The sequence below is a fragment of the Aquarana catesbeiana genome, linkage group LG04 (assembly GCF_042186555.1).
Source record: "Aquarana catesbeiana isolate 2022-GZ linkage group LG04, ASM4218655v1, whole genome shotgun sequence".
Taxonomy (NCBI): domain Eukaryota; kingdom Metazoa; phylum Chordata; class Amphibia; order Anura; family Ranidae; genus Aquarana; species Aquarana catesbeiana.
The window spans coordinates 684657400-684682769 of record NC_133327.1 but is presented as its reverse complement, the minus strand read 5'-3'; the positions used below and the strand labels follow the sequence as shown (position 1 = coordinate 684682769).

General features: G+C 46.9%; 1 protein-coding gene across 1 annotated transcript in view; it reads right to left on the bottom strand.

Moving 5' to 3' along the window:
- Positions 1-10051: 10051 nt before the first annotated feature.
- The window catches only part of KCNK16 (potassium two pore domain channel subfamily K member 16), a 36517-nt gene continuing 21198 nt past the window's right edge, over positions 10052-25370 (bottom strand). The window contains exons 3-5 of the mRNA XM_073628754.1: positions 21033-21199; positions 13126-13291; positions 10052-10470 (exon numbers count right to left, since the gene is read on the bottom strand). Coding sequence (XP_073484855.1) covers positions 10247-10470; positions 13126-13291; positions 21033-21199 — 557 coding nt within the window. The 3' untranslated portion in view covers positions 10052-10246. The remainder of the gene's footprint in view (positions 10471-13125; positions 13292-21032; positions 21200-25370) is intronic.

Here is a 25370-nt window from a genome sequence, read left to right as displayed (position 1 = left end):
CCCGGATATTATCGGATAATTCTCACCTCTCTGGATATTATCGGATAATTCTCCCCTCTCCGGATATTATCGGATAATTCTCACCTCTCCGGATATTATCGGATAATTCTCACCTCTCCGGATATTATCGGATAATTCTCACCTCTCCGGATGTTATCGGATAATTCTCACCTCCCCGGATATTATCGGATAATTCTCACCTCTCCGGATATTATCGGATAATTCTCCCCTCTCCGGATATTATCGGATAATTCTCACCTCTCCGGATATTATCGGATAATTCTCACCTCTCCGGATATTATCGGATAATTCTCACCTCCCCGGATGTTATCGGATAATTCTCACCTCTCCGGATATTATCGGATAATTCTCACCTCTCCGGATGTTATCGGATAATTCTCACCTCTCCGGATATTATCGGATAATTCTCACCTCTCCGGATATTATCGGATAATTCTCACCTCTCCGGATATTATCGGATAATTCTCACCTCCCCGGATATTATCCGATAATTCTCACCTCTCCGGATATTATCGGATAATTCTCACCTCCCCGGATATTATCGGATAATTCTCACCTCTCCGGATATTATCGGATAATTCTCACCTCTCCGGATGTTATCGGATAATTCTCACCTCCCCGGATATTATCGGATAATTCTCACCTCTCCGGATATTATCGGATAATTCTCACCTCTCCGAATAATATGGGATGATTCTCACCTCTCTGGACATTATCGGATAATTCTCACCTCTCCGGATATTATCGGATAATTCTCACCTCTCCGAATAATATGGGATGATTCTCACCTCCCCGGATATTATCCGATAATTCTCACCTCTCCGGATATTATCAGATAATTCTCACCTCTCCGGATATTATCGGATAATTCTCACCTCTCCGGATATTATCGGATAATTCTCACCTCTCCGGATGTTATCGGATAATTCTCACCTCCCCGGATATTATCGGATAATTCTCACCTCTCCGGATATTATCGGATAATTCTCACCTCTCCGAATAATATGGGATGATTCTCACCTCCCCGGATATTATCCGATAATTCTCACCTCTCCGGATATTATCGGATAATTCTCACCTCTCCGGATATTATCCGATAATTCTCACCTCTCCGGATATTATCCGATAATTCTCACCTCTCCGGATATTATCCGATAATTCTCACCTCTCCGGATATTATCGGATAATTCTCACCTCTCCGGATATTATCGGATAATTCTCACCTCTCCGGATATTATCGGATAATTCTCACCACTCCGGATATTATCGGATAATTCTCACCTCTCCGGATATTATCGGATAATTCTCACCTCTCCGGATATTATCGGATAATTCTCACCTCTCCGGATATTATCGGATAATTCTCACCTCTCCGGATATTATCGGATAATTCTCACCTCTCCGGATATTATCGGATAATTCTCACCTCTCCGGATATTATCGGATAATTCTCACCTCTCCGGATATTATCAGATAATTCTCACCTCCCCGGATATTATCGGATAATTCTCCCCTCTCCGGATATTATCCGATAATTCTCACCTCTCCGGATATTATCCGATAATTCTCACCTCTCCGGATATTATCGGATAATTCTCACCTCTCCGGATATTATCGGATAATTCTCACCTCTCCGGATATTATCCGATAATTCTCACACCTCTTGCAGCCTTTTACCACAATGATATTTTGTTATATTTTCATCAAATTTCTATCATATAATTACATAAGAACAAATGTTCAGGAGCACATAGATCGTTACCATTATAGAATGTCATGTCAGTGTTCTGGGGAAGAATATTTAAAAATATTTTTTCATTAATATTTCATTGTCTGAGTCTGCTGTTGCTGTTCTACAGGCACACATGGAGGGGGGGGGGGAGGGGGTTTGCTAAAACTAGAGCGTGCGACATCTGACCAATCAGCTTCCAGGTTTGATTGTCAAAGCTTAACTGAACAGGCTGAAGTTAGAAGCTGATTGGCTGCACCAGATTTAGTAAATCTCTCCCACCTTGTCTCAGTACTGAACATTGATGTTAGACGCAGCAGCACCACCAAGTGGCTGAAAAGTGTGACTGCAGGCTGCTTCCTGTCTGTTGGCATTTACAGTACCTGCAGCTCTTTAATTGTTCTAAATGTCTTGGTATGCTGACGCCCTAAGAGTTCCCTTCTCTGGAACTAAGGGGCCAAACCCAACCCCTGAAAAACAACCCCCCCCCCACACCATAATCCCCCCCCCCCCCCCCACCATAAACCCCCCCCACACCATAATCCCCCCCCCCACCATAAACCCCCCTCGACCCACGCCATAAACCCCCCTCCACCAAATGGACTGCGAGCATAATTCGCTCCGGAAACATCCTTGTAATTCAAATGACTTGTTTATCAAAGTGAATTTCCCCATTAATAATAATGGAAATTCAGATGATTCGTTCCACAACCATTTATTCGTAGGTCCTTCAGTCCATATAAAAAGATTAGAGCGATGTGATTGGTTGTGTAACCATAAAATGTCCATCTACAAATAGAAGCCTCCACAAGGGGAATAGAAGCAAAATCCAGCAGGAGCTCCAGAGTATAAAAGAGAAGAGAGGCGCCTCTAAGTGTAGCAAAATGTTGTACCTTCATTAAATGTAACCATATTGCTACACTTAGAGGCGCCTCTCTTCTCTTTTATACTCTGTTGTGATGTGACGGTACTTGTATATCAAGACATCGCTTGTATATCAAGTCAAAATTTATTTAAAAATGTTGCTTGTCTTGCAAAACGCTCTCAAACCAAGGTTTTACTGTATAGGCCAAAATGTATTCTGCTGTATGCCTTTGATAAAAAAAATACATAAATAAATAAATCCCATTCGGTGTATATTGATTTTTTTGTGTGAAAGTTATAGAGTCCACAAACTATGGGATATATACCTCTGCCTCCTCTCCCTCCTGTAGGCATTCAGCGGCTGCAGGAGGAAAATGTAGAGATGGGTTCCTCTATGCCAATGTTTCGCAATCTTTTTCCATTCAGGGCGCCCTTGAATTAAACCCCTAGGATGGCGAATGGGGCTGCACTGCAACCGCCCCACAACTGTGTGCATTGCATGCAGTAGCAGCATAGTGAGGATACAATTAGGGGTTAAAAGCGGCTGTCAGGAGGCAACATATTGCTTCTTTACAGGCTGTCAAATGCTTCTGAAAAGTGATCTGAGCATGGATCGCTTTGGACGCTTGAAGTGGAGCCAGAGAGGAAGCCCGCCACCCTGGAGCTGCTGCCCGGACCCCACACCCCCTAGCCTGGAGCCGCTGCCCGGACCCCGCACCCCCTAGCCTGGAGCCGCTGCCCGGACCCCGCACCCGCTAGCCTGGAGCCGCTGCCCGGACCCCGCACTCGCTAGCCTGGAGCCGCTGCCCGGACCCCCGCACACGCTAGCCTGGAGCCGCTGCCCGGACCCCGCACCCGCTAGCCTGGAGCCGCTGCCCGGACCCCGCACTCGCTAGCCTGGAGCCGCTGCCCGGATCCCCGCACACGCTAGCCTGGAGCCGCTGCCCGGACCCCGCACCCGCTAGCCTGGAGCCGCTGCCCGGACCCCGCACCCGCTAGCCTGGAGCCGCTGCCCGGACCCCGCACTCGCTAGCCTGGAGCTGCTGCCCGGACCCCCGCACTCGCTGGCCTGGAGCCGCTGCCCGGACCCCCGCACTCGCTAGCCTGGAGCCGCTTCCCGGACCCCGCACTCGCTAGCCTGGAGCCGCTACCCGGACCCCGCACTCGCTAGCCAGGAGCCGCTGCCCGGACCCCCGCACTCGCTAGCCTGGAGCCGCTTCCTGGACCCCGCACTCGCTAGCCAGGAGCCGCTACCCAGACCCCGCACTCGCTAGCCAGGAGCGGCTGCCCGGACCCCGCACTCGCTAGCCAGGAGCGGCTGCCCGGACCCCGCACTCGCTAGCCTGGAGCGGCTGCCCGGACCCCGCACTCGCTAGCCTGGAGCCGCTGCCCGGACCCCGCACTCGCTAGCCTGGAGCCGCTGCCCGGACCCCGCACTTGCTAGCCTGGAGCCGCTGCCCGGACCCTGCACTCGCTAGCCTGGAGCCGCTGCCCGGACCCCGCACTCGCTAGCCAGGAGCCGCTGCCCGGACCCCCGCACTCGCTAGCCTGGAGCCGCTTCCTGGACCCCGCACTCGCTAGCCTGGAGCCACTGCCCGGACCCCGCACTCGCTAGCCTGGAGCCGCTGCCCGGACCCCCGCACTCGCTAGCCTGGAGCCACTGCCCGGACCCCGCAGCTCTGCATGACACCCCTCATCTATCTGGATCTATCCAGGTAAGTGCCAGACCAACTAGCGGACGCGCCACCGGGGTGGTTGTTTGCTGCCACAATGTTCCCCAGTGGCATACCCACCCCATCCCCATACTGTTTTTTGACACCCCCCATTTTTAACAGATGCAGCTCCTACTGATGTCAATGGGGTTCGGGTTTAGCATCCAAACTCCTTTTTGAAGTTCATCTGAACCTGCTTTGGACTGAACCCATGGCACATGTCGGCTGATTCCTCTATATTATCAGGGATTGTATTATTGTTTTGTTACATTGATTAGGATATTTTCTAGCCCTCGGTGGGTCATGGTGTTAGCGGCACATCGGGGGGATTTGGGGGGGTCACCGTGCGTTTTGCCGGTGTTTAGTGCTCGGTGAAGGGAGCAATTAGCCCATTCGAAGTGATTTCGCTCAGATCAGGCTGGGCTCATTGTAAGACAAACAGAGTATAATCAGGAGTGGACATTATCATGGGACCAGCAGATGGGAGTCCTGTTTGCATTGCCTCTTATCAGCTCATAGCCAGAATAGATTGCTTTGCTTTTTTTTTTTTTCCATTCACATCTCAGGGCCGGGTAACCTCTTCCATCCTGGACCCTCCGGAGGTGAACGTTGTGCCAGCAAGAGAGAGAAGAAGAAGAATTCCCACCAACTGAACGGGGACTATTGTAGACACCGAAGACAAAGAAAACCTCCAAAAACAGAGTATAAAATATGAATGATTTATTACATGTCAATATAAAAGTCACTAAAATGAGATGGCTTTGGTTATAGCTGCCACGAGTATACGTAGCTGACAACACCTTGACCATAAGACATTAGTTATGTGAGACATCCTGGATGTCTCATATTTTGCTCCATAGTGACATGATAGCATCACGCAGTTGCTGCAGATTTGACGGCTGCACATCCATGATGCCAATCTCCCGTTCCACCACATCCCAAAGGTGCTCTATTGGATGAGATGTGGTGAGTGTGGAGGACATTGGAGTACAGGGACCTCATTGTCCAGTGGTGAGATGATTGGAGCTTTGTGACATGGTGCATTATCCTGCTGGAAGGAGCCATCAGAAGATGGGGACACTGTAGTCATAAAGGGATGGACATGGTCAGCAACAATACTCAGGTAGGCCGTGGTGATTAAACCATGGGGGGCCCAAAGTGTGCCAAGAAAATATCCCCCCCACATCATTACACCCCCACCACCAGCCTGAACCGGTGATATCCCATCCCCCACACCATTACACCCCCACCACCAGCCTGAACCGGTGATATCCCATCCCCCACACCATTACACCCCCACCACCAGCCTGAACCGGTGATACCCCATCCCCCACACCATTACACCCCCACCACCAGCCTGAACCGGTGATATCCCATCCCCCACACCATTACACCCCCACCACCAGCCTGAACCGGTGATACAAGGCAGGATGGATCCATGCGCCAAATTCTGACCCCACCATCTGAATGTCGGAGCTGAAATCCAGACTCATCAGACCAGGCAATGTTTTTCCAATCTTCTATTGTCCGATTTTGGTGATCCTGTGAGAATTGTCGCCTCAGTTTTTCTGTTCTTAGATGACAGGTGTGGCACCCGGTGTGGTCTTCTGCTGCTGTAGCCCATCTGCTTCAAGGTTGGATGTGTTGTGTGTTCAGAGATGGTATTCTGCATACCTTGGATGTAACGAGGGGTTATTTGAGTTACTGTTGTCTTTCTATCATCTGGAACCAGTCTGCCCATTCTCCTCTGACCTCAACAAGGCATTTTCCTCCACACAACTAACAAACAAATGGCCCCTGCCCCCACCTATAACTGGCCTTCACAGCAAGGAGCACATGGAAGGGCGCTCACTGGATATTTTCTCTTTTTCCCACCATCCTCTGTAAACCCGATAGATGGTTGTGTGTGAAAATCCCAGAAATACTCAGACCAGCCCGTCTGCTACCAACAACCATGCCACGTTCAAAGTCACTTCCATCCCCATTCTGATGCTCGGATTGAACTTCAGCAAGTCATCTTCACCACCTCTAGATGCCTAAATGCATTGAGTGGCTGCCATGTGATTGGCTGATTAGCAATTTGTGTTACCAAGCAATTGAATTCAACATTGGGTTGTTATCTTCCAGCTGACACCCTATAGGAGTACATGATGATCACCTGTGTCTCGCACGACAGGTTAGATTGTAGTGCGCAGTATATAAAGGAAACAGCAGAGGGCGCCAACTAAGTGCTTTATATACAGTATCTCACAAAAGTGAGTACACTCACTACTTTACATTGTAGCAAAGTGTCATTTCTTCAGTGTTGTCACATGAAAAGATAGAAGAAAAGATTTACAGAAATGTGAGGGGTGTACTTACTTTTGTGAGATACTGTAAACATAGACTTTATTAAAAATCACAAGTGGGAACTCACAAGGTGCATAAGGATAAGAGCATGTGTTATAAACCGGCATATGGAATTATGACCTCCACTGCACCATCCCATAATGGTTGCTGGTGGAGTAGAGAGTAGCCTTTGTGATTTGGATGGTGGAGTTCAGTATACCGAGAGCCATGGAGAGAACCCTTAAAGGGGCCCTGCCAGGAGCGCATGAAAACTCCTGAACAGCCCAAGCTTGTCACCCCTAAAACCCAACCCTGACCAAAGGGTCTAAACTTTGTCTTCTGTATCTGAAAAAAATCTTTTGCCTGGTGTAAGGATAGTGAGGTCTGGTGAACCCCAACTTGTGTGGAGAGAATGAGGAAGTGGGGCCAATGAAAATATGCCACCCTTATTTTCCCCAAAACTCAAAAGTCAGTAACAAGACGATCAGATTGTGTTAAGCAGCCAGGAAAACAACACATTTGACAAAGAACAGTCCACTTAGAAGGAATACAGAGTCATCATAAAGACAATAACTAGCCCAAAGGCTAATTTAGACATTTATTCTACATTTATATATACATTTATACTATACATTTTCCATAAATCCTGCTGTAATGAAGTTACCCATCTAAAAAGTTGTTACACTCATGTATAAGAAGATATCACTCAGAAACACCAAAACATGCCTATATTACATGGTCCAGAAAGCTAAAAAACACATTAGACCTCTAAGTAGAAATATACAGTACATCAGATATATTGATAAGTGATATATATAATTTGGTCTCTGATATATATCAAGTTTTGCCTCGTATAAATTAATATTTTATTCTGGTAACTGATATGCTGGATTTTGAAACATTGTTCTATGGATCCTTACACATGATAGTTGACATTAAGTGTGTGTCCACTGGTGGAGGAGGGAGCAGCCTTTGTGAGCTGAATGGTGGAGTGCAGTGTAGCGAGAGCCATGATGGGAACCCTTCTAGGGGTGCAAACAAATGGCCACTGCTCTCGCCTATAAATGGCCTTTGCAGCAAGGAGCGTATTGGAAGGGCAACGCATGCGAAACAAAACCAAAGAAATTCCAAGCTCAACTTACCGACCAGCCTGCAACCAACCAAATTATCCTTACAGTATGTGTTAAAAACAGGGGTTTCGTTTGCACACATTCGCAAATACATGTGTAAGCTACAGAGACCCTCCAACTCTTCCAAGGGCCCTGCCAGGAGCCCAAATAAAGCTGACCCTAAACAGCCCAGGCTTGTCAAACCCAACCCCCCCCCCCCCCCCCAAACACTCCAGCACATCAACAACACACCCCTCAGACCCTTGATTGAGGGGAATTAACTCTTCAACCCTCTGCCCAGAACAAGCACAAGCTGCTGCATGAGTGACTGGGAGCTCTTGTTTGACTATTGAAGCTCTACAGGAATACCAAGTCAATTGTGAGGGCTAACAATGGCTATTGCAACATCAGATTGGACTTAAACCTCAAGTGTGCCAAACTCTGCAATGTAGTGTATTTTTTTCCCTTTTTTACCCCTTTTTTATTTTATAGTTGATTATGTCTGTGTTGTAATATATCTTCTGTAAATATTTTCTGCACCATTTCTTTTCTTTTTTATTAAACAGTTATACAGGTATATGTAAAGGTCAGTCTGTTACATTCCTATCTGAGCGCGGCAGCCAGTGAGACAGGTATATGTAAAGGTCAGTCTGTTAAAATCCTTTCTAAACGTGGCAGCGAGTGATGCAGGTATATGTGAAGGTCAGTCTGTTGCATTCCTATCTGAGCATGTCAGCGAGTGATACAGGTATATGTAAAGATCAGTCTGTTACTATCCTGTCCGAGTGTGGCAGCGAGTGATACAGGTATATGTAAAGGTCAGTCTGTTACTATCCTGTCTAAGGCCTGATTCACACCTATGCAGGTTGCAGTTTGCATATTCCAGGTGCATTTTGCGTTTTTCAACACACATTTTTGATCTATTGAAGTCTTTGGAATAAAAACCAAAACTGAAAAAAGTCACTGGCCCTTTCCATAAAATGCACAGATGTCAACATGACCCATAGGAAACTATGTTAAATGGACTGTAGTGTGTTTCTGCAAAATTGAAAATGCACTAAAATATGCATAGGTGTGAACCTTAAGCCTAAACCTGGCAGCGAGTGATACAGGTATATGTAAAGGTCAGTCTGTTACATTCCTATCTGAAGCGTGGCAGCGAGTGATACAGGTATATGTAAAGGTCATTCTGTTACATTCCTGTCTGAGCGTGGCAGCGAGTGATACAGGTATATGTAAAGGTCAGTCTGTTACATTCCTATCTGAGCGTGGCAGAGAGTGATACAGGTATATGTAAAGGTCAGTCTGTTACAAACCTGTCTGAGCGTGGCAGAGAGTGATACAGGTATATGTAAAGGTCAGTCTGTTACATTCCTGTCTGAGCGTGGCAGAGAGTGATACAGGTATATGTAAAGGTCAGTCTGTTACATTCCTATCTGAGAGTGGCAGCGAGTGATACAGATATATGTAAAGGTCAGTCTGTTACATTCCTATCTGAGCGTGGCAGCGAGTGATACAGGTATATGTAAAGGTCAGTCTGTTACAAACCTGTCTGAGCGTGGCAGCGAGTGATACAGACATTTTTAAAGATCAGAAAGGTTACAGCGGATGCTATAAACAGTGTGTTTCCATTAAAACATGCGGTGGCAGCTACTGTGTGTGCAGAAGGTTGACTGGCCCAAGTGGCGGTCACTCTGTTTGCTGGTGCTTAGAGTGTTGTCCCATTTGTTGGGAAACCTCTGTGTAAGGTGAGGCTGAGCATGCGTGTGTCATTTTAAATGCCACTTTATCAGCCTGTGGACCTACAAATCCCAGAATTCCCATTCAGCCTCCAAACATTAGCTACACTTTTTTAAACAACATTTACACTTATAGTAATCTGCCTGGAACATTCTACATATAACATACAACATTATATTACATTGTTCTGTATTATATTACATGATATTGTATGAAACTGGGCAACCATCAGAGCTCGGAGAACATAATCATATTGGTACAATATACCGAGCAAATGAAACTCCGTAGAATTCTCTTCTACCAACATCGGGAGTAGAATCTGTCCGCTCCTCACATTTCTCATCCACCATATAGGTTGTATTGGTCCATCATACTTCAGCTAAGCGCTCATCTCTTCCCAATATTCAGACTGTCCTATATTATTGGTCTTGTCTATACAGTATGGATAAGGGGTGGGGCACAAATTCTTGTAGAGTTCAGGAACCAGCAAGTCCAATCCCGGAGCCAGCAGGAACTTTTTAACAGCCAAGGAAAATTTCTTTAAGAGAGAGAAAAGTAGGCTCAGATTATTGGTGGTACGACGTGAAGAAGGAGCCGCCATGTTTAGAAGTTTTGTGTCTCCAGCTGCAGTTTTTTTCTTTTTCTAGGTCCACTGGTGACTCGGCTCCGGCGATTTCTCCAGTTCTCAGGATTTTCATTGTTAGCCGTCTGTTGAAGAGTTCCGAGAGGTTCCACGTCATGTTCTACATCCGAATTCCGTGCTGGAGGTGGATCGGGTGATCTTCAACTTTTTGCACGGCGGTTCCCTCCTTAATGACATCCCTTTTCAGCATCCGCCATTCTATAAGTTTTTCCACTAATTCTGCAACAACATTGAGCACCAGAGCCAGCCAGGCCAGGCCGAATATAATCCACAGCGCGGCTAAACTTCTGTACATCGATATGTAGTGTTTATTGGGGTCCTTTCCTGGCAATAAATAAGTTAAATGTTGTATTTCATATTCTCCTTTTAAAAGCATAATGCATCCTCTCCACAAAATGTGACACTGTAATGCACTCACCAGAGTGACACTAATGATGGGGCACTTTTCCTCCCACTGACAGTATCGATGGGGCACTATTCCTCCCGTGGACACCAATTATGGGGCATTATTCCTTCCATCGATTCCAGTGATGGGGCACTATTCCTCCCACTGACACGAATGATGGGGCACCATTCCTCCCACTGACACCACCGATGGGGCACTATTCCTCCCACTGACACCAATGATGGGGCACCATTTCTCATACTGATCCCCATGATGGGGCACTATTCCTCCCACTGCCATCAATAATAGGGTACTATTCCTTCCTTGACTATTCCTTCCACTATTACCTTTGATGGGGCACTATTCCTCCCACTGAGAATAATGATGGGGCACTATTCCTCCCACTGACACCAATGATGGGACACTATTCCTCCCACTGACACCAATGATGGGGCACTATTCCTCCCACTGACCCCAATAGTGGGGCACTATTCCTCCCACTGACACCAATGATGGGGCACTATTCCTCCCACTGACACCAATGATGGGGCACTATTCCTCCCACTGACACCAATGATGGGGTAGTATTCCTCCTCCTACTGACTATGGGCGCTATGTCATTTTTTTACTTCCATGGCTGCTCCCACTGACCACCAAGCCTGGGACATTGTTTACTTTCACTGACGCGGGGGCGTTCTCTACTTCAACTGGCAACAGTCCGCATTCCCCCCCTCCTTTCCCAAATTTTAAAGGATCTTTTGTTTAGAAAGTTTGAAGTCCCCTGCTGTAACCTTTCCATTTTGCCTTTACTGGCTTTTGAAGTGTCCGCTGTGCTTTGCTCCTTGCCATGGATGGAGCTGTGTACAGGCATCTACTGAATGCTCTCAAGGAATTTGTTCCCAAAATGTCCAATCAACCAAAAGAATATTTTTGAGGTCAGGTACTGGTGTTGGTTAAAGCGGAATTCCACCCACTTTTGAGAGGTGGTCTTAAATGAAAAACCACCACTCCACCGCTCGTTTTTGGCCAGTTAAAAAAATTTTTTTTTCCTTCTAACTTATTTTTTCCTGAAGTGCAGCCTGTATTTCCGATCCATCCGGTCCGTGGCAGAGGACGTCATATCCTCTTCTCTGGCGAGCCCCCCCCGATGTCTTCTGGGACATGTGTTTCCCAGAAGACAGCCAGCCATTCACAAAGCGCCGCGGGACTCGCGCATGCGCAGTAGGAAACGGGCAGTGAAGCTGCAAGGCTCCACTGCCGGTTTCCCTTAATTAAAATGGCGGTGCCTGGACCCGATCTGATGGATTGGCCTCGGGGGGGGGGGGGGGCACATTGCGTGCTCCCTGGACAGGCAAGTGTCCTTATTAAAAGTCAGCAGCTATAGTGTTTGTAGCTGCTGACTTTTAAAAAAAAAATTTGCGGGTGGAACACCGCTTTAAGAAGACCCGACTCACCACTAGCGTTCCAATTCGACCCAATGGTGTTCAGTAGAGTTGAGGTCAGGGCTATGTACAGGACACTCAAGTTCCTCCACACCAAACTGGTCAAACCATGTCCTTATGGTGATGTTTGTTGAGAAGACCTGGCTCGCCATCGGCGTACCAGTTCAACCCAAAGGTGTTCAGTAGGGTTGAGGTCAGGGTTCTACAGAACACTTGAGTTCCTCCACACCAAACTGGTCAAACTATGTCCTTATGGTAATGTTTGTTGAGAAGACCTGGCTCGCCATCGGCGTACCAGTTCAACCCAAAGGTGTTCAGTAGGGTTGAGGTCAGGGTTCTACAGAACACTTGAGTTCCTCCACACCAAACTGGTCAAACCATGTCCTTATGGTAATGTTTGTTGAGAAGACCTGGCTCGCCATCGGCGTACCAGTTCAACCCAAAGGTGTTCAGTAGGGTTGAGGTCAGGGTTCTACAGAACACTTGAGTTCCTTAACACCAAACTGGTCAAACCATGTCTTTATGGAGCTGGCTTTGTACACAGGGGGGCACAGTCATGCTGGAACAGCAAAGGGTCCTCATCAAACTGTTACCACAAGGTTAGAAAAGCACAACCAACAACAGAAAACCAACCAAAAACTGTTTTGAAGACTTCAAATGACAAAGCAAAATACATAACACTCTTAACAATATACTATTCCAAAATTAAAACTTTATTACGGGAACCATCTTTCCATAACATGCACTTTGATGAAAAACCTCTAAAACCCCAATAAATGCCTGCCATAAAACCAACACTATCTACAAGTTAGGAGGGGGGTCCACATACATGTGTATAAGTATACTTCCATTAACACCAGTGTCCTAGGGAACATTGAGAATACACAGCACCAGTCAGCAACTTAGATCCCTTGTTCTTTAGAAGACAAAGGACATTATTGGAACCAAGTGGAGGAGGGTGACAACACAAACAGAAAAGCACTGATAAACATTGTCCAGTGCCTGGACTCCAGAAACGTTCTTAAGATACTCAAAAAGAAAATTATAAACAATTCGATTTTATTTTAAGGAAAAAGAGACAAGTGGGAAAACCTAATACTCGTTAATATCCTCTTATACACTGCAGTATAAAACAATATAAAATGTCATTACCTACTACATAATCACCGAATCCGATGGTGCTGAGTGTAGTAAAAGCGAAGTAGAATCCTTCACCGTAGCTCCAGCCCTCCACATAGCTGAACATCATAGGAGGGAAGATGAGGAAGAGAAAAGAGCCGGTGATAAGGAAAAGACCCCTTACTGTTACCTTCATCACCTGAAAGAACACAAAAGTCTTATCATTGCCTCATCTTGTTCTCACCACTGATACATTTTTGTGACATATTGACTGTCTAGGCCAGCGATTCTCAACCAGGGTTCCCCCAGAGGCTGCTAGGGGTTCCTTCAGCATTGAGCAATTTCTGCCTCTCAGATAAGTTCCCACTGACACCATTGATCTTTTTAGCTATCTGTAAGGAGGCAATTCTTCTCAATGACCACAAGTGTAAGGACCATTCTTCCCACTGCCCATCACACTAATGTATCATAAGTTATAGATTTCAAATTTTTAGCAGGGGTTCCCTGAGACCGGAGGACTATTTCAAGGGTTCCTCTGTGTTGAAAAGGTTGAGAAAGGCTGGTCTAGGCATTATGTGCTACCAAGTCATCGATAAAACTCCAACCAGAGCCAGGGCCGGATTTCCCACAAGGCCACTGAGGCCAGGCCTCGGGGCAGCAGTGGTGCAGGGGCGGCACCGCTCCTGTGGCGAATTCTCAGCTTTCGCGGGCAGCCAGATAGGAGCTCAGTACGGAGGACGGAGGGGGGAGACTGTATGCTGAGTACTCCCTATCTGCATCGGGCTGTGCCGTGCCGTCCTAGTCCGCCCAGGACACTCTCACCAACTTTGGCTGTAGAAGTTCTCCCCAGCAACAGGTCAGTGTGCCCCCCCCCCCCCCCCGAGTGTGTATAGAGCCCTACCGGACATGACTTCCATGGGTGCCAGGAGTACCTGGCTCTGATTCCCAGTGGAGGTGTCCTCTTTGACTCCCATTTTACGATTTCTATAGGTGATCTCTATGACTGTTCCATGGGTGATCTCTATGACTGTCCCATGGGTGATCTCTATGACTGTCCCATGGGTGATCTCTGACTGTCCCATGGGTGATCTCTATGACTGTCCCACGGGTGATCTCTATGACTGTCCCATGGGTGATCTCTGACTGTCCCATGGGTGATCTCTATGACTGTCCCATGGGTGATCTCTATGACTGTCCCATGGGTGATCTCTATGACTGTCCCATGGGTGATCTCTATGACTGTCCCATGGGTGATCTCTATGACTGTCCCATGGGTGATCTCTCTGACTGTCCCATGGGTGATCTCTATGACTGTCCCATGGGTGTTCCCTATGACTGTCCCATGGGTGATCTCTATGACTGTCCCATGGGTGATCTCTATGACTGTCCCATGGGTGTTCCCTATGACTGTCCCATGGGTGATCTCTATGACTGTCCCATGGGTGATCTCTATGACTGTCCCATGGGTGTTCCCTATGACTGTCCCATGGGTGATCTCTATGACTGTCCCATGGGTGATCTCTATGACTGTCCCATGGGTGATCTCTATGACTGTCCCATGGGTGTTCCCTATGACTGTCCCATGGGTGATCTCTATGACTGTCCCATGGGTGATCTCTATGACTGTCCCATGGGTGATCTCTGACTGTCCCATGGGTGATCTCTATGACTGTCCCATGGGTGATCTCTATGACTGTCCCATGGGTGTTCCCTATGACTGTCCCATGGGTGATCTCTATGACTGTCCCATGGGTGATCTCTGACTGTCCCATGGGTGATCTCTATGACTGTCCCACGGGTGATCTCTATGACTGTCCCATGGGTGATCTCTGACTCTCCCATGGGTGATCTCTATGACTGTCCTATAGGTGTTCCCTATGACTGTCCCATGGGTGTTCCCTATGACTGTCCCATGGGTGATCTCTGAGACTCTCCTATAGGTGATCTCTACGACTCTCCCACGCATGATCTGAGTGGGGGCGGCATTGAAGGACTTGGCCTTGGGGCGGCAAAGGGAGTAAATCCGGGCCTGACCAGAGCTCCTGTAATACAGTGCCTTGAAAAAGTATTCATACCCCTTGAAATTTTCCACATTTTGTCACGTAACAACCAAAAACGTAAATGTATTTTATTGGGATTTTATGTGATAGACCAACACAAAGTGGCACATAATTGTGAAGTGGAAGGAAAATGATAAATGGTTTTTAACATTTTTTTACAAATAAATATGTGAAAAGTGTGGGGTACATTTGTATGGCGCCCCCCGGAGTCAATACTTTGTAGAACCCCCTTTCTCTACAATTACAGCTGCAAGTCTTTTTGGGGATGTCTCTACCAGCTTTGCACATCTAGAGAGGGACATTTGTGCCCATTCTTCTTGGCAAAATATCTCAAGCTCTGTCAGATTGGATGGAGAGCGTCTGTGAACAGCAATTTTCAGGTCTTGCCACAGATTCTCAGTTGGATTTAGGTCTGGACTTTGACTGGGCCATTCTAACACATGAATATGCTTTGACCTACACTGAATATAATACCCATAACTGACGCATTAGTCCGCAATTAAAGCAGAGAACAATGGTGCCATATTACTGTAGCCCTCTTGTTCTAAACAGGGGCTACTATGTAAATTTAGTTTTTTGGCTGAGCTGGAGTTAGCTCAGGCTGATTGTATGGTTTTTCACATGTTTTTTTCCCAAAGCTTAAAGTAGAACTATAGGAAAACTTTTTTTTTTCATTTTGTATAGAGCAAGGGAGGGTCATATCCCCTCTAAGATTTTTTTTTTGCCGTCTGTGTCCCATTGCGGAGATTTCCCTTCACTTCCTGTCTTATAGCCAAGCAGGAAGTGAGAGGAAATCCCTGCAAATTACGGGAATTCCTTGGGGACCCCCTCCCTCCTCCCGTCACCAGAACTACTATCCCCATTGGATTATTTTCCCTCTATTACTTTTCTGGGGACAACACAAAATTTGGGATTTTCTTTTACTTTCACTTTCAACCATAATGGTAAACAGGACAAATAGAGAGGGAGAAGCTCCCTAATGGGGGAAAACCTGACAAGAACTTGAATCCCTCCCCACTCCATCCAAACTAAAAAAAAAAAAAAAAAAGTTTTGCCTTTTGTTATACTTTAAGTTGGCTTGTGATTTTTCACTGTTACCAATAGATATCACTGGTCATAGTATGAGATTTCACAAACAAAACTAAGTTATGAATATTTATATTTCCTGTAGCCAATCCAGTAGGAGGTTTATGTCACTGGTGCATGCTGGGGGAGGATATAAATATTTGGAACAGGCTGAGGCCTGAGGGGGTGCTATTACATAGAGCTCGGCTGTTTGGCCCAATAACCTTTTTTGGGGCCTAACGTGTGCTTAATTGGTCCTGAAGCTGCCCTGCCTGATACAGATCAGCCTAGGGTTTTTTGGGGGGGATTTCATTAGAACAGTAACTTGGATAGGGATGGGGAGCATGGGATACCCCAAAACTGTAGGAGTGTGCAACTTGAGGACCACTTGACTTCTGGCTGCTCTGTACAAAATGCAGTCTGTTTTACACAACTCCTGGCTACACTTCACTTGCTTAGGAGACCGAACCACTCCACAGCAACTTCCTCCCATAAACTCCCTTCTGACTCCATTCAGTCTATGGACAAGGTTCTCCACGGTAGGCCCCCCTAGCTAAGCCTAGCTGGGACCTCAATGTCTTCCTCTTGGTTCCTCTAGCTTCCACCGCCCCAGGGGCTGAGCTCCTAGAAAGGGGTCTCCTCCTTCAGGACTGCACCCAGGAACTCTGCTCCCTGCTGCCGGTCTTCAGACTACTTACATGCTTCTCCCTCCACCTTCTGAGCACACCTCCTTAGGGATTGGCTGGAGTTCCATAAATATTCAGGCTTCCTGTCCTGCTCTCTCTCCCACTATACAGCCACAGGAGAAGCTGACAGCACTCTGCAAGGAGGGGCCCGGAGGATCGGACTTGGCAGCCGGTGGGTCATTCTCTCGGTCCTACGCCGTGCGTCTCCTCGGCCAACGGGATCGCTTCTCCTTTTGGCCAATCGGGAAATGGGTCTCATGACCCACTTCCTGATTGGCTGGGAGGAGAATCAGTGTTACAGTAGCAAATATTCATTCGCTATTGTCCCACACCTGGGTGGGCTTCGGACGCAGTGCTCTGAGCCCCGAGCCCACCCTATTTTGAAGCCTATTAGAGCCTCTGGAATCCATGTGTCCGGCACCCTGCATGTAGATTAAGGGGCCGGACGCATGTATAGGGGGGGTCGGGGGGCCGGACGCATGTATAGGGGGGGTCGGGGCCCCTAATGGACGGGCCGCCACTGAGAGTTACATTGTGAAAATGGATGAGGGTGATTTTGGGTGGGGATGAGAGTTACATTGTGAAGAGCCTCTCCCACAATGTAACTCTCATCCCCATCCAAAATCATCCTCATCCATTTTCACTGGTCCACTATAATCTACAGCACAGCAGAACGTCACTGCACACGACTTACCCTCCATGCTGCTCTCTGTCTCTCATCTGTAATGAATGCACCTGAGAGGGCTGTGTCCACTCCCACCACTGAAGAGACTGACCACACCCCCTCCCCGAGTCCCACCTCGCCCCGCCTAATTACAATACTAGTAACCTAGCAGCAGGCTCCGCCTCAACAGTGAAGGAGGCAGAGCGGGTGCGGGATCACCTTCGGTGAGGGAGGGAGGAACACGGAGAGGAGGAGACAGGCGGTGGCTTCTTCTGCATGTGTTATTCTCTATTGCGGACGCCGCGCGGCCAGCGGCTGCCTGCTGTGCTACGTCTAATGCCCCTGTACACACGATCGGACATTCAACGGACATTCCGACAACAAAATCCATCGGATTTTTTCCGCCGGATGTTGGCTCAAACTCGTCTTGCATACACACGGTGGCACAAAGTTGTCGGAAAATCGTTCTGAACGCGGTGACGTAAAACACGTACGTCGGGACTCTAAACGGGGCAGTAGCCAATAGCTTTCGTCTCTTAATTTATTCTGAGCATGCGTGGCACTTTGTGCGTCGGATTTGTCTTCACGCGATCGGAATTTAAAGGATCGGATTTTGTTGTCGGAAAATTTTATAGCAAGCTCTCAAACTTTACGTGTCGGAAATTCCGACGGAAAAAGTCAGATGGAGCCCACACACGGCCGGAATTTCCGACAACAGGCTCCGATCGCACTTTCTCCGTCGGAAAGTGTGACTGTGTGTACAGGTTATTACAGTTTCATTCATTTAGTTGCTGTACGGCGGGCCCCTTGGGACGCTCGGGCCCCTTACAAGTATGTTGCCTGTACCCCCCTGATGGCGGCCCTGCCCCCCAGTGTCAGACCAGTACTTGAGAAGACATTCAAACCGGCATTCATTCAGTCTTTTCATTCTCCATGAAGATGAAGACACAGGTCTAGATATAGTCTAGGACAAATGGGACTCTGAAGGCTCCTGTTCGTTGTCATATTTACTCTATTGGATTTTGTCACCTGTTGCAAGTATTCTTATGGACTTTGTTCTGTCTAAAGTTTCAATAAATGCCTCTCTCTGGAAGAATCGGGAGGCTGCTGGAAATTACTCACATTATAATAATAACTAAATGATTACCCACTCACATGACTACATCACTACACATGCCAGTGGACAACATGGTCCCTCTGGATGGACTTCTGTGCCTCTTCAAAGGCTAAGTCATGCTTCCTCTCATAGACGTAAGAATTTGGCTAATACTTATGCACATGCGTGCGCGCCCATGCGCATACACGTGCACTTGTGACAGATGTTGGCGCCAAATGGGCTATTTAAACTGTGGCAGTGCTGCTTTGTCTTCAGAATTCCCGGTATCCTGTGACGCTGTGATTCTGCATCCTGATTCCAGTTGCTGACCCAGCTAATCAAAGTAATTGCCGCTCCAGGTGGTATCACTTTTGTGTTCACGCCGTCCCAGTGTGTAGGAAATGAAGGGTGCCGGCTCGGCAAAAGGCAATGGCAAAAAATAGAAAAAGGACGGCCGCACTCCAATATAATGCCTTTATTTAATAAAGCTCAGTCCATACATCAATCAGAGAAACAGGTCCAGATGATAGTTGACGCGTTTCGCCCCGTTAATGGTGCTTAATCATAGCTTAATCATGACCCAGCTAGTCTGACTACTCTCTGAACTTCGCCTGCACTGACCCCGGATAGTCCTTGGCCACTGCTTCTGCCTGCTCCATTTGCTCCTGACCCGACTTGTACCCCGACCGTGTTCTTGCCTGCTCCTCTGTACCTGATCCGTCCAGCCAGTGTATGACACGGCCTGCCTGACATCCTGCTGTGCCTGCCGTTCTACAGTCTGCTACCGGCGTATGCCTCACCTACCCGCTGTTACCAGTATCAGTCTGTTTTTTTTTTCCTTCCACCCACCAGCTGTCTACCAGCCTGCCTGCTTCACTGAAGACTACCGACGACTTCTCCCACCTGGCATGGAGACCCGCTCTGCTACCATCAAGACGTACAGGCACTTGTGCCACTCTGCACTCCTGCGCCTTCTGTTCACACTACCAGGGGCCCCGGGTCATCATTTCAGGCTCTGCTACCAGCTATGTGATACTATTTCTAGACTCTTCGAGTCTTCCCTGAGCTGGGTTGGGTAGGTTTATTGATTCTGCCTGTTACTGGATTCTGATAATTAAAACTAGAAGGACAATCCCTGAGCTGTGACTATGCATCAATCCCTCAGGTTCCTACTCGAAGATGTGGTTTGTTGCAGTGCGCAGGGGGTGTGATCACTAAGTACAGCGCCAAATATCCCCTACTGCCAGGGCTTCCCCAATCTTGGCCTCCCACCCCGCAGTGCTGCCGACTTCCCTTCTCTCCTCTCCTCTCCAGCGCTGTATCCTGTCCTAGGCCGACAAGGCCCAGGCCTAGGGCAACACTTTGCTGGGGGGGCAGCATGGAAAGAGTCCCAGCCGGCTTGCGATGTTAGTGTAGCGCCAGTCTTATGGGGCGGACCGAGCTAAGAGGCAAATAAGTCTAGCAGCCCCCATAAATCGGCCGCACTGCTTCCGGCATGCGAGAGGCCGGCATTCCGCAACTGTGGGGGGGGGGGGGACTTCTAATTTTGACTGTTCTCTCATCATCTCATCATGGACCACAAACCTTCCTCACTGTGCTGTATGTTTTCTTCTACACCATTGGCATGGTTATATCTTCTTAGTTCTCTACATAAAATTATCAGAAATTTGTGCTTAAAGTAGAACTATAGGCAACACTTTTTTTTTTGATAGAATAAGGGAGTGTTATAGCCCCTGTCAGTTTATTTTTTACCATCCCTGTCCCATTGCAGAGATTTCCCTTTACTTCCTGCCCCATAGCCAAACAGGAAGTAAGAGGAAATCTATGCAAACTAAGGGAATCCATTGCCCCTCCCCCCAGGCCCTCAGAACTAGTGTCCCCACTTGAAAATTTCAGGGCGGGTCTTAAACAGCAAGGGGTGGGTCATATTTAAATTGGGGGTACACGAGTTTAGTCAGGCCTAGGGCAGCACAAAACCTGAATACATTACTTACTAATCCCCTCGGCTGCTGATAGGGATGTTTCAGTATGGAGAGTGGGGGAAGGGGTCGGTAAATATGTCATTTACCAGTACCTTCCTTTTCTAAATGAACACAGTGAACACACTCACTCACTGTGTTCATTCATAACTGAAGCATCATAAACTGTGCTTTTACGATGCTTCGGTTTGTGAATGAACAGAAAGTCGCTCAGCGGAGAGAACTTCTCATTCATTCACTGTCCCGTGCACGTGAGGCTGCAGAGAAAGACATGTGTGCGTTTGAGCTTTGGGGTGCACACCCCGAATGCAATAGGCTCCGAATGCAATAGGCTGCGCTCACTTTATTTTAAAGAAAAAAACAAAATGTTAATATTTTTCAGTGTTTTACCCCTGATCCTCCAGGATCCTGTACACATCGGCCCAGCGCCACCAGATGGGCGTTCAGTCCTCTCCCGACTGCGTTCAGAAAGGCCACATTGAGTGGAATCCCAAACAAAGCGTAGAAGACACAAAAGATTTGTCCAGCCGTCGTACTCGGGTACAAATGTCCATAACCTGCGGAGGACAGAAAAATATCAGCAGCAAAATATTCTGCACATTTACCGTATATACTCGAGTATAAGTCGAGGGTGAGAAATGCAGCAGCTACTGTAAGTGGAAAAGAGAGTCAACAATGTCCATCTGCAGCTGCGTACCTCCCTGTGTCCTGTGTATACCTCCCTGTGTTCTGTGTGTACCTCCCTGTGTTCTGTGCATGCCTCCCTGTGTCCTGTGCATGCCTCCCTGTGTCCTGTGTATACCTCCCTGTGTTCTGTGTGTACCTCCCTGTGTCCTGTGCATGCCTCCCTGTGTCCTGTGTATACCTCCCTGTGTTCTGTGTGTACCTCCCTGTGTCCTGTGCATGCCTCCCTGTGTCCTGTGTATGCCTCCCTGTGTCCCGTGTGTACCTCCCTGTGTCCTGTGTATACCTCCCTGTGTTCTGTGTGTACCTCCCTGTGTCCTGTGCATGCCTCCCTGTGTCCTGTGCATGCCTCCCTGTGTCCCGTGTATACCTCCCTGTGTCCCGTGTATACCTCCCTGTGTCCCGTGTATACCTCTCTGTGTCCCGTGTATGCCTCCCTGTGTCCCGTGTATACCTCCCTGTGTCCCGTGTATACCTCCCTGTGTCCCGTGTATACCTCCCTGTGTCCCATGTATACCTCCCTGTGTCCCGTGTATACCTTCCTGTGTCCCGTGTATGCCTCCCTGTGTCCCGTGTATACCTCCCTGTGTCCCGTGTATGCCTCCCTGTGTCCCGTGTATACCTTCCTGTGTCCCGTGTATACCTCCCTGTGTCCCGTGTGTACCTCCCTGTGTTTCGTGTATACCTCCCTGTGTCCTGTGTGTACCTCCCTGTGTCCCGTGTATACCTCCCTGTGTCCTGTGTATACCTCCCTGTGTCCCCTGCATACCTCCCTGTGTCCTGTGTAGGGATGAACATCGGCTGTTCGCCAGTTCGCCAAACAGCGAACAATTTGGGGTGTTCGCGGCAAATTTGAAAGCCACGGAACACCCTTTAAAAGTCTATGGGAGAAATCAAAAGTGCTAATTTTAAAGGCTTATATGCAAATTATTGTCATAAAAAGTGTTTGGGGACCTGGGTCCTGCCCCAGGGGACATGTATCAATGCGAAAAGAATTTTTAAAAACGGCCATTTTTTCGGGAGCAGTGATTTTAATAATGCTTAAAGTGAAACAATAAAAGTGTAATATCCCTTTAAATTTCGTACCTGGGGGGTGTCTATAGTATGCCTGTAAAGGGGCGCATGTTTCCCGTGTTTAGAACAGTCTGACAGCAAAATGACATTTCAAAGGAAATAAAAGTCATTTAAAACTACTAGTGGCTATTGCATTGCCGGTCCGACAATACACATAGAAGTTCATTGATAAAAACGGCATGGGAATTCCCCACAGGGGAACCCAGAAACAAGATTTTAAAAAAAAATGACGTGGGGGTCCCTCTAAATTCCATACCAGGCCCTTCAGGTCTGGTATGGATTTTAAGGAGAACCACACCCCAAAATCCATACCAGACCCTTATCCGAGCACGCAACCTGGCAGGCCACAGGACAAGAGGGGGGGGCGAGAGAGTGCCCCCCCTCCTGAACCGTACCAGGTCACATGCCCTCAACATTGGGAGGGTGCTTTGAGGTAGACCTCCAAAGCACCTTGTCCCCATGTTGATGGGGACAAGGGCCTCATCCCCACAACCCTTGGCTGGTGGTTGTGAGGGTCTGCGGGCGGGAGGCTTATCAGAATCTGGAAGCCCCCTTTAACAAGGGGACCCCCAGATCCCGGCCCCCCCGTGTGAATTGGTAATGGGGTACAAATGTACCCCTACCATTTCACAAAAAAAAGTGTCAAAAAGTTTAAAAACACAAGAGACGGTTTTTAAAAAGTCCTTTATTAATTTCTTCTTCTTTCAACTTCTTCTTCCATCTTCTTTCTTCTGGTGTTCTTTCGGTGTTCTTCTTCTTCCTCCATCTTCTTCTTCATCTTCTTCTTCTCCATCTTCTTCTTCCTCCGCTCTTCTCGTCCCACATCTTCCTCCAGGCTTCTTCTCCGCTCCGTCCGCACGATCCGCCTCAGTGGGAGTCTTCAGCCGTGTGACGCTTCGCTTCTTCTGACATTTCTTATATAACGGAGGGCGGGGCCACCCGGTGACCCCGCCCCCCTCTGACAACATGGGGAAAGCCACAGGGAAGTCCCGTGAATTCCCCTGTGCGTCAGAGAAGGGCGGGGTCACCGGGTGGCCCCGCCCTCCATTATATAAGAAATGTCAGAAGAAGCGAAGCGTCACACGGCTGAAGACTCCCACTGAGGCGGATCGTGCGGACGGAGCGGAGAAGAAGCCTGGAGGAAGATGCGGGACGAGAAGAGCGGAGGAAGAAGAAGATGAAGAAGAAGATACCACGAACGAGGAAGAGAGGATGTCTGTGATAGGCTGAACACTGACTGTTGGTAAATTGAGTGTTCTGCCCATCACAGACGAGGAGGAGGCGCGGCTTTTGAACACTGGAATGGCCGCCTTATGTTTTTATGACAAGTTGGCCACCGTCTGTCTGCATGACACGCTGATCAGGTAGGCAGACGGCAGTGACTCGAGTATAAGCCGAGGGGGGCACTTTCAGCCTAAATAAAAGACTGAAAATCTCGGCTTATATTCGAGTATATACAGTAATATTCTCAGGGTGATGAGGAACAATATGCAGAGAGCCGCCCTCAGATATTGTCTCCAACCTAATGCATACTAGCTAGACTTGTGCCATTCGTTTAGTTCCGAATTGTTTTTTTAACGAATTTTGACAAATTTATTAATTCCGAAATCTCTGAATTTCCTAATTTCCAAAATTTCCGAAAATTTTCAATTTCAGAATTTCGAAATTTCGGAAATTGGAAAATTCTAAATTTCGGAAATTGGGTAATTGCAGAAATTGAAAAATTCAAATTCGGAAATTTGAAAATTTGGAAATTTTGAAAGTTGAAAATCTGAAAATAAGAATGAAAATCTGAAAATTCAAAAGAATGAAAAGCCGAACACTCCAAAAGATAGAAAATCTGAAATAACTAATAATAACTATTATTATAGGTATTGGAATTTCCTTTCAAATTTGGCTGTTAGTGAACGTAAGGAATACGAATTTATCCGAAGTTACGAAATATCTGAAATAACGAATGCCGTATCTAAAAGAATGGAACGTAACGATCTAATAATAATAAATAACAATAATAATAATAAAACCTTTTTATTATTATTGTTTATTATTAATTTGTTCCATTCCATTTGTTTAGATGCGGCAATCATTATTTTGGATAATTCGTAACGTCAGATAAATTTGTATTCGTTACATTCACAAACAGCCAAATTTGAAAGGAAATTCCAATACCTATAATGTAATAGTTGGTTATTATTAGTTAACGGAATTTCAGAATTCAAAAATTCAAAAATTCGTAAATCGAAAATTCGGAAATTCGAAATATGATAATTCAGAAATTTGAAAATTCGGAAATCCGAAAATTCGGAAATCTGGAAATTCGAAAATCCGGATTTTCGGATTTCCGAATTTTCGAAAAAAGCAAAAAAAAATGAATGATGCGAAAACGAACAAATTTTTTGTCAGTGCACATGTCTAATACTAGCGCATTATGCCTTTACCTTTCAGGTAAAAAAATAAAAAATATCACTCAGCAGTTTACTACCACTTTAACTGGTAATTGTGCCCAAATGGAATTTATATCATTTTTTTTACACAAATAGAGCTTTCTTTTTGTGGTATTTGATCACCACTGGGGTTTTTATTTTTTATTATATAAACTAAAAAGAATAAATAAATTAAAAAAAACAATGTGTGTAATGCGTGTGTGTGTATATATATATATATATATATATATATATATGTGATATATATCACTCATATACTGTATATCACCCTCACTTCTGTCCTCTCCTTATTACTGCACTCACCAACTCCTGCGAATTCTAAATCCACATGCACAAAATATCTCCAGATATGAAGATATGAAGGGAGTCCCTTCATATAAATCGCACTCCCACATTACCTCCCTCACCCTTCTGCTTCTCCTAACCTCTGGAGACACAGCTGATCAGCAGGTCCTGGCCATGAAATATTGTCTAATCACAGAGGAAGTGGGCAGATGGTGGCGCACACGCGCCCTGTACCCGAAAG